Below are 8,977 nucleotides of genomic sequence, written 5' to 3'. Positions count from 1 at the left end.
CAGCTTGGCCCGCTTCCGCTCCAGGATCTCTCGCTTCCAGGCGGGCATCGTGGCGCGGGGCGCCAGGCCCGGCCGCCCCAGGCCTGCCATGCTGCGGAGCGGCCGCCGGAGCCAGCGCGCGCCGGGAACTGCGGCCGCCGCCCGCCGCCGGCCTTCGCGCCGCGGCCACGCCCCCCTGACCGCCGCCCATTGGGAGAGGCCAGTTCAGACCCTCCCCGCGCCCAGCGGCCTCACCTATGGGAGGGAGGATGGCCAGCCGTGCTGATTGGAGAGCGCTCTCCCCGACCCCGCCTTCCCGCGGGCCTCAGTGGAGCAGCGCCCATCGCTGGAGCCGGTCCCCATTGGGGAGGCCCCCTTGGACACGCCCGCGACGCCTCACGCCGCTCCGTGGAGGCCCCCACTTCCGCCTCTGCTCCCTTGGCCCGCCGCGCCCGCGGGGCGGAGCCCGGAGGGAGTGGATCCTGGCCGGTGGGCGGGTCGGACCCTTGGGCCCCAGGTCGCGTGTGACCTTGGCCGGGTTTGGTCCCTCCTCAACGTGCCAGCACTCTGCCCGCCTGTTACCCCCGCGGAAAGCGCGGTGGAGAAAGGGCCAACCCGGGACCGGAAGGCTGTCCCGCTCCCGTGGGCAGTGTGCCGGCTGCACGCCAGCCTCTTGCCTCCCGGTCCAGGACCCTCCGGGTCCAGGGACTGCCCACCTGCGGTCCTCGGTTCCCTACGGGCCTTAACGGAGATGCCAATGCTGGAGCCCCAACCAGTGCTGAGGAACCGGTTTCTCAGGAATCCCTAGCTTTTGCCGGGCCCCAAAATCCACTCTGTGGCTCAGACAGGTGGTGGAAACTCTCTACCCGCACTTTGTCATCCAGGGCCCCGCAAAAACGGACGGGAGTGCGGAAGCTGTGAGCAGGCACAGAGGCAGGGGACTCTCTCCTCGAACACAAGCAGGCCCACAACTCTCCAACGCAGAGCCACAAAAGCCAGGGCGTGTATTCCATTCAGCCGCTGAACCGACCCCATCCCAAGGCTAACCCTGAGGGCACAGCTTCTCTGCCTACTTGCCCAGTCAGGAAGTTCACTCTCCGTGGAGGGCTGCACAGTGCCCACCACAATCTTTCAGGCTTGTGGGAGCCAAGGAGAGAAGGGGAAATTGGTGGGCACGGGCAAGGACAAATGTTACCTGCCTTTCCATCACCCGCCCCACAGTCAGCAGAGGTTCACAAATGACACTACTGAGTCCCACACCAGTAACCTGTCAGGGACCAGGCTCCAAGCGTGCCTGGGGCTCTGCAGAGACCAGGGGCGGGTTTCAACCCACGGCCCTTCGCAGCTTCTGGATCCCATGGCAGTCTGCAGCTACCACTACGTTAACGGTACTTTAATAGCCCTGTTTATTCAGCTGGAGAAAAGAAACTGGATTTCAGCCTTCCAGAGGTCAAGTGTTCCTTCAGGACTCTGCTCAAATCACCTTTCCGAAGGAAGCTAAGCCTTCTTATGCCCATCACGTCTATGCCGACAGGATTATCTAATCCTGAACTACCAGAACACAACAGGGGAGCAACAAAACACACAAACTAAGAATAACATGAAAAGGAAACCCGCTCCCAACGGTCAGCTTGTATCTGGCTTTGACACAAGTTAGGCCAACCCTGGGTAGGAGACATTTTTGTAGCTGTGGCACAAACTACACCAGCCTCCAACTCAAGCGTATCAATGGTTCAGGCCATGCAGCATCCATCCCAGGACGGGAGTCATGAAGCGGCTTCACTAGAACAAGGGTCCAAAGACATGTTCTGTAAAGGGCCATACAGTAAAAATTTTAGCCCAGTGGTTCTTACCAGGGACAGTTTTGTCCTCCAGGAGACTTGGCAATGTCTGGAGACACTTGTGGCTGTCACAAGTGAGGGGTGCTATTGGAATCTAGTGAGTGGAGGCCAGGGATGCCGCTAAACACTCTACAGTGCTCAGAACGGCTTCTCCCTCTGCACACACAGCAATGATCCGACCCAAAAGGCCAACTGTGCCAAGACTGAGAGACCCTGTACACTGCAGGCCACATTCGCTTTCTGTCACATTCTTGTTTTTACAACCCTTTGAAAATGGAAAAGTTATTCTTAGCTGATGGGCAGCACAGAAACAGACCCCAGGCCACAGACTGCTGACCCCTGCTCTGCAGATCAGCAAGGCCCACAAAGACTCTGATGTCACACAAACTGCTTGGTAGGTCCTCAACACTGGTCCACCTGGGTTGTCTTCACCCTGGCTCCCTAGGCAGGAAGCAGGGACTCTCCAAGGGAACTGGCCCCCATCCACCCAGCGCGCTCTAGCCAAGTTCCAGCACCCCCCCTTACAACCTCAGCTCTGTAACCAGCTACACCACACAGCAGGGAGTGTCTCAGCATTCATCTCATTTCACCCTCAAAAGGTCAGGCAACCACTGTCCATTTCAGCAAAACATTCTCTTATTTTATTTTTATCTCAGCAAATGTTCTCATTTGGCACCTGACTGGCATCAAACCAAAGCCCTTAGGCCAACAGGCGTGGCCTGAGACCATCTGCAAACTTCCCATGTGTAAGGTCTCAATGGCTATGCGCGTCAGAGCACCTGTTCCTCTCTCTGGTCCCTTAGGGCGGCCTAAAGGTCTCAGGTGCACTAACAGTGCCGGCCATGAGGTGGTGGAAAAGTCGTGACACTGCAATCTGCTGGGATAGGAAGACAAGCAGCGTGTTGAAAGCAAGTTCTTTTCTCAGGCGACAGATATCCAGAGAGGGTCCCGATCATGCTTATTCAACATACTCCTGTCTGCCTGGGCTGGAATGAAGAAAGAGCCATCCTCCCCAGTGCAACTGAGGAGGAGACACAAGCTGGTTTACACTTTTTAGAGCTCAAGCATCTAAGGAAGTCTTGTCTGGGGGGATGGGGCAGTAAGCTCCCAGGTCAGCACTGCTGGCCAGGGGAGATCCCGAGTCCAGCTTTGCAGCCTTTGCACAGTGGGTACTTTCCCAGGATCCATGAAAATACTCAAGAGCCCATCAGGACATTTTACTTATATGCAGTTTCCAACTGTCAGAGGAGTTCAGGACTGTCTGGCCTTCTCAGGATCCTTCTCAGGATCTCAACTCAAGATTAGCTATGCAAAGGATGAAATAAGAGAGAATACATTTTAAGAATCAAGGCTGCTCTTTTTAGCCCTGCTGAGGGAACAATTTCAGACATGACTGATAGAGAGAAAGCTGGGCACCCAGCAGGGCACAAGCTGGCTTTCAGACCCAGACTTCTCCGGTGCGGCGGAAGTGGGACCCTCAGCCTGGGGTCCCGCATTCTAGCTTATCTTCTGCGAGGCTAGTTGACCCGGCAGGCACGGATCATGAGCAGCTGCAGGAGAATGAAGACCGGAGACGTGATCAGGCCGAACCAGAGCTCCCGAGTCTGCTCCACCAGCTTCTGGCACAACAACATCTCGAAGACGAACTTCAGGCTAAGAACCGTGAGGACCCAGAAAAGGCGGAGCACGGCCAGCCGCTTCTCTCCGTCCTGGAAGAGGCGCACGGAGACGATAGTGGTGAAGTAGGTGCTGAGCCCGTCAGCGGCGAAGAAGGGCACGAACACGTTCCACCAGGAGAGGCCGGGAGCCAGGCCGTCCACACGCAGGGCCAGCAGCACGGAGAACACCAGCAGGGCCAACAGGTGCACGAAGATCTCGAAGGTAGCGAAGCCCAGCCACTGCACCAGCTCCCGGAGCGAGAAAAGCATCGCGCCGGTTGAGCGCGGGCCAGGGCCCAGCCGATGGTCCCACCCGCCAGGCTGCGCCGCCACTCCCCACGGGCCTCGCTGGCGCCTGCCGCCGTCGCCGCCGCGGCCAGCGGGAGGCAGAAAGCGACCCCGCCTGCCCCGGCCCTCGGCCCCGGTACGCAGCCGATCCCCCGTCCCCCGCCCGGGACCCAGCACTGGTCGCCCGCCGACGACCGCCTCGTTCGGACGCCATGCCCCGCCGGGCGCGGCCCAAGGGCGTCACTTCCGGCCGACGCCGGAAGTCGGAAGTCCGAGCCGATCCCGGCCGCCCGGGCCAGCGGGAGCTTCCTGCCGGTCCAGTTTCTGAATGCAGGGGACCCCGGGGCGCACCCCGATGCCGAACACGCGGCTTCTGGTGCTCTTCGGCAGCCAGACAGGCACAGCCGAAGATGTGTCGGAGAGGCTGAGCCGCGAGGCCCGGCGCAGGGAGCTCGGCTGCCGGGTGCAGGCCCTGGACTCCTACCCCGTGGTGAGGGCTCCCTGGGCCTCGGCGGGGAGACCCAGCAGGCTTGGGGTGCCGGCCCCCAGAGCCCTCGACCCTAGGGCGCCGCGTTTTGTCTGAGAGCGGGCCCTAACGTTACGGCAGATTTAGGGGCCGAGAAAGCTTGGGAACAGCGGCCAGTTTAGCACATGGAGGAGGGGGTGAGGTAGGAGGGTGGACCCTGAAAGAGAGAAGGCAGGCCAGCCGTTCGCGGGTGTTAAGTACATTTACCCCATCTCTCTGAGTGAAGGAGACGGAGCCAGGCTGCTGGGAGGATGCCTGGTCATTACAGCCCAAGGCCTTACATGTGTGTCTTTTTGTTGAGGTGAATCTGATAAATGAGCCCCTGGTGATATTTGTTTGTGCAACTACAGGCCAAGGAGAGCCCCCGGACAACATGAAGGTAAGGCTGACCTGAAGTGGCCTACTGTGCTTAGGAGCTCAGATCCCTGCCTTCGGCCCTCACCCCATTTTCTTTGCCTAGAAGGTCTTGAGAAGCACAAGAAATAGTTGCCCTACTATATCTGCTGCACGTCAGCCATGGATTTGGGAGGACATCTTTAGGTGGAGCTGGGGGCTCTGGTTGTCCATCTTAATAAACTCTTCACAGGCTCCCACTTCAGCTTTTCATGTTTTTCCAGGACTATATATAAATCTGTTATGGGTCTTATGTGTATTTCAAAACTGACCTTCAGGGAACATTCTTCGATTCTTTGACTGTCTTTTGAGCACACACTATATTCCAAACATAATCTAGTGCTCGGAATCTAGCTATGAACCCAGTAGTCACATCTCTATCCTTTCGGAGCTCAAAATATAGCAAAAGTAAAAGAGTTGAATGGGTAGTTACTATGCCAGGAAGTGCATGTTTCCAGGGAAAGTGCCAAATGTTATGGGAGCGTTAATAAGGGCTATCTAGCTCATTCTAGGAGTTCAGGGAGAGCTTTCTGGAAGAAAGGAGTATAAGCTAAGTCCTGAAGGATAAGTGGGGGCTAGCCAGGCACCAGGAAAGAGGGAGCAGCCTCTGGGATGAGCAGAAAGAAGTTCAGGTTGGTCAGGGTTGGAGAGGAGAAGGGGGCAGGCAGCCAGGTCAGATCCCAAGAAGCCCAGCAGTCACAGGGAGGCAGATGGACTTGAAACAAAGGGCCATGGAACCCATGGGATGATGTGGTCACGTTCGTATTCTAGCAAAACTAGCACTTGTCTGCAGGGGGAACAGGCTGCAGGAGAGCGGGGACAATGCGGGGGTGGGGGGAGCACAGCGCAGCCAAGAGCCTGGTGGCTTGAGCCAGGATGGTGGCAGAGTAGAGGAACGTGGACCCACTCCAGAGATGTTAAGGTAGCGTTGATCGAATGTGTAATCATATCTCAAAGATGAGAAAGAAGGTGGAATCAAGACAGGAAATTGGGCTCAGGTAGTAGGATGGATGGTGGTTCCAGGCACAGAAGCAAGAGAATAGGGAGGGTGAGGTTCCTGGACATCATCCAGGTGGAGACGCGCAGCTGGTCTGGAGCTCCGGTGAGGATCCGGGGTGGAGGTGGATGTCACAGTGACCAAAATGTGGAGGCGAGAGAAAGGGAGCACCTCCCTCCCCCAGGGCAGCTGCCCTAAGCACGAAGGGCTTGGAAGGTGGAGAAAAGCCTGTGAGGGGCAGGAAAGTGGCCCCAGCAGCAAGAAGAGGGAGCACACCATCTCCAAGGTCAAGGGCAGAGAGTTGACTGTGTCCAGAGGACGGTCTCCGGCACTCAAAGCCACAGGGAGATGAAGTAGGATGAGGCCTGAGGCATTGCTGGGGTTTATCAGCAGAGGGGCTGCTGGTGACCTCGGGGACAGGAGCTTGGAAGAACGTCTGTATGCCAAACAAGCCAAAAAAGCTTATTGCTCTGCGTGGGGCTAAGGGATTAAAAAGAGGATGCTCGTGAGATGGAGAAACGCAGGCCTATTTAAATGTTGGTGGGGGAAAGAAGGCAGAAGGCTGAAGAACTGGGTTGGAGTAGGGATGCTGTGGGAGAGCCCACACAGGAGCACGCACGGGAGAGGAGGCAAGTCTGGAAGACCAAAGGCAGGAGGATGGTGGATGCCAGAGACTCAGGGTGGGGCGGGGGAGGCGATGAAGACCTCCATCAGGTCAGCTGGCAGAGGTACGGACTTCACGTCGGAATCCAACAGCATGAAGGTGATGACAGTCACACTGGGACGAGGGTGGATAAAGGAGGGCAGAGTGCCAGGATGGACACCCTACAGAAGTGGTCAGGATGGGGCCCTCCCAACATAGCACAGACTGGAGGCTTCTTTGAGAAGCTCAGACCAGGGGCCCAGGGACCGGCTGCGCACTAAAGAGGAAGAGCCCAGCCTCCTTGTCACGGTCCTCTGAGGACTTGTCGCGGTCCTCTGAGGACACTGGCCAGGTGCGCCCTTCGAGGCAGCCAGGGCCTTGCCCTGCTGGTGACAGGCGCGAACTTGAGGTTTTCTATCAGCTTTTTTTTTTTTAATAAATTTATTTATTTACTTATTTGTTTATTTTTGGGTCGCATTGGGTCTCCGTTGCTGCGTGCAGGCTTTCTCTAGTTCTGTCGAGCGGGGGCTACTCTCCATTGCAGTGCGTGGACTTCTCATTGCGGTAGCTTCTCACTGTGGTGGCTTCTCTTGTTGCGGAGCACGGGCTCTAGGCACACGGGCTTCAGTAGTTGTGGCACACGGGCTCTAGAGCACAGGCTCAGTAGTTGTGGCGCACGGATTTCATTGCTCTGCGGCATGTGGGATCTTCCTGGACCAGGGCTTGACCCGTGTCCCCTGCATTGGCAGGCGGATTCTCAACCACTGCGCCACCAGAGAAGCCCCCTCTATCAGATCCTTAAGTACATATAGAGCAGAAAGAATGACCACGCGCTCAAGGAAAGATCCCCGTGAAGGACAGTGACCAAGAGAAGCACAAGTGGAGCGGCGGAGCGGGGGCAGAGCAGCCAGGCTTCCACCTGCGACAAGGGAGAGCTTGGCGCCCTTGGGACAGAGACGCAAAACCTGGGCAGAGCTACGGATGAGGAAACAGTGCTTAAAATGATACCAGATCAGAAGATAACACTGAGAAATCCTCCGAGAGAACATAACAAAATAGGAAACAAGAAAGATAACATCAGAATCCCGAGATTATTCCAGTAGCCTCGAAAACGGGAAGAGTGGTGAGGGGATTACCAAGGGAAGCAACAAGACTGAAGGATGAGTCTCCAGCCCGCGAGCCCACCATGTGCCCAGGAAGGGCCCGTGGGGTGTGAACAGGGCTCCCAGTGACACACGTCTCGTGGGTTTCAGCTGTTGGGCGCAGAGAGTGCCCAGGTGTCTAGCGAGGGACAGAGCAGGGCACAGAGCGACGCTGGCTTCTCGGCAGCGATCACCCGGTTGGACTAGCTCAGAGCAAAGCTTCGGGCTTTTGGGGAAGACGATTTCATCTAAAGTGTGCCCTGTCGTCTACCAGTCAGTGTGAGGGGAGGCCAGTCGTTTTCAGACATAAGACACTGGCCAGGTGCGCCCTTCGAGGCAGCCAGGGCCTTGCCCTGCTGGTGACAGGCGCGAACTTGAGGTTTTCTATCAGCTTTTTTTTTTTTAATAAATTTATTTATTTACTTATTTGTTTATTTTTGGGTCGCATTGGGTCTCCGTTGCTGCGTGCAGGCTTTCTCTAGTTCTGTCGAGCGGGGGCTACTCTCCATTGCAGTGCGTGGACTTCTCATTGCGGTAGCTTCTCACTGTGGTGGCTTCTCTTGTTGCGGAGCACGGGCTCTAGGCACACGGGCTTCAGTAGTTGTGGCACACGGGCTCTAGAGCACAGGCTCAGTAGTTGTGGCGCACGGATTTCATTGCTCTGCGGCATGTGGGATCTTCCTGGACCAGGGCTTGACCCGTGTCCCCTGCATTGGCAGGCGGATTCTCAACCACTGCGCCACCAGAGAAGCCCCCTCTATCAGATCCTTAAGTACATATAGAGCAGAAAGAATGACCACGCGCTCAAGGAAAGATCCCCGTGAAGGACAGTGACCAAGAGAAGCACAAGTGGAGCGGCGGAGCGGGGGCAGAGCAGCCAGGCTTCCACCTGCGACAAGGGAGAGCTTGGCGCCCTTGGGACAGAGACGCAAAACCTGGGCAGAGCTACGGATGAGGAAACAGTGCTTAAAATGATACCAGATCAGAAGATAACACTGAGAAATCCTCCGAGAGAACATAACAAAATAGGAAACAAGAAAGATAACATCAGAATCCCGAGATTATTCCAGTAGCCTCGAAAACGGGAAGAGTGGTGAGGGGATTACCAAGGGAAGCAACAAGACTGAAGGATGAGTCTCCAGCCCGCGAGCCCACCATGTGCCCAGGAAGGGCCCGTGGGGTGTGAACAGGGCTCCCAGTGACACACGTCTCGTGGGTTTCAGCTGTTGGGCGCAGAGAGTGCCCAGGTGTCTAGCGAGGGACAGAGCAGGGCACAGAGCGACGCTGGCTTCTCGGCAGCGATCACCCGGTTGGACTAGCTCAGAGCAAAGCTTCGGGCTTTTGGGGAAGACGATTTCATCTAAAGTGTGCCCTGTCGTCTACCAGTCAGTGTGAGGGGAGGCCAGTCGTTTTCAGACATAAGCCGTGGGAATTGCATCTTCTCTGGACCCTTTCTCAGGAAGCACCCTGGGGGGCTCTGCAGCCTGCCTGAGACAAGGTCTAAGCAGGA

The 8,977-nt window shown here is 56.9% G+C and overlaps 3 protein-coding genes across 5 annotated transcripts in view; 1 reads left to right on the top strand and 2 right to left on the bottom strand.

Moving 5' to 3' along the window:
• The window catches only part of TPRN (taperin), a 7,965-nt gene extending 7,875 nt beyond the window's left edge, over positions 1-90 (bottom strand). Inside the window, exon 1 of the mRNA XM_007459002.1 lies at positions 1-90. Coding sequence (XP_007459064.1) covers positions 1-90 — 90 coding nt within the window.
• A 3,247-nt stretch (positions 91-3,337) lies between these two features.
• TMEM203 (transmembrane protein 203) lies at positions 3,338-3,748 on the bottom strand. The gene has a single exon (XM_007458944.1). The coding sequence runs from the start codon at positions 3,746-3,748 to the stop codon at positions 3,338-3,340; it is 411 nt and encodes a 136-aa protein (XP_007459006.1).
• Positions 3,749-4,026: 278 nt separating this feature from the next.
• The window catches only part of NDOR1 (NADPH dependent diflavin oxidoreductase 1), a 9,199-nt gene continuing 4,248 nt past the window's right edge, over positions 4,027-8,977 (top strand). For 2 of the 3 annotated variants that reach the window (XM_007458943.1, XM_007458942.1), the window contains exons 1-2: positions 4,122-4,256; positions 4,594-4,671. In XM_007458943.1, coding sequence (XP_007459005.1) covers positions 4,122-4,256; positions 4,594-4,671 — 213 coding nt within the window. Of the gene's footprint in view, positions 4,257-4,593; positions 4,672-8,977 lie in introns of all 3 variants that reach the window. The other variant, XM_007458941.1, reaches the window with a different exon arrangement.

The sequence above is a fragment of the Lipotes vexillifer genome, unplaced genomic scaffold (genome assembly GCF_000442215.2).
Source record: "Lipotes vexillifer unplaced genomic scaffold, Lipotes_vexillifer_v1.1 scaffold636, whole genome shotgun sequence".
In the NCBI taxonomy this organism is placed as follows: Eukaryota; Metazoa; Chordata; class Mammalia; order Artiodactyla; family Lipotidae; genus Lipotes; species Lipotes vexillifer.
Note: the sequence above shows the minus strand (reverse complement) of the source record. Positions and strands in the feature narration are given on the sequence as shown.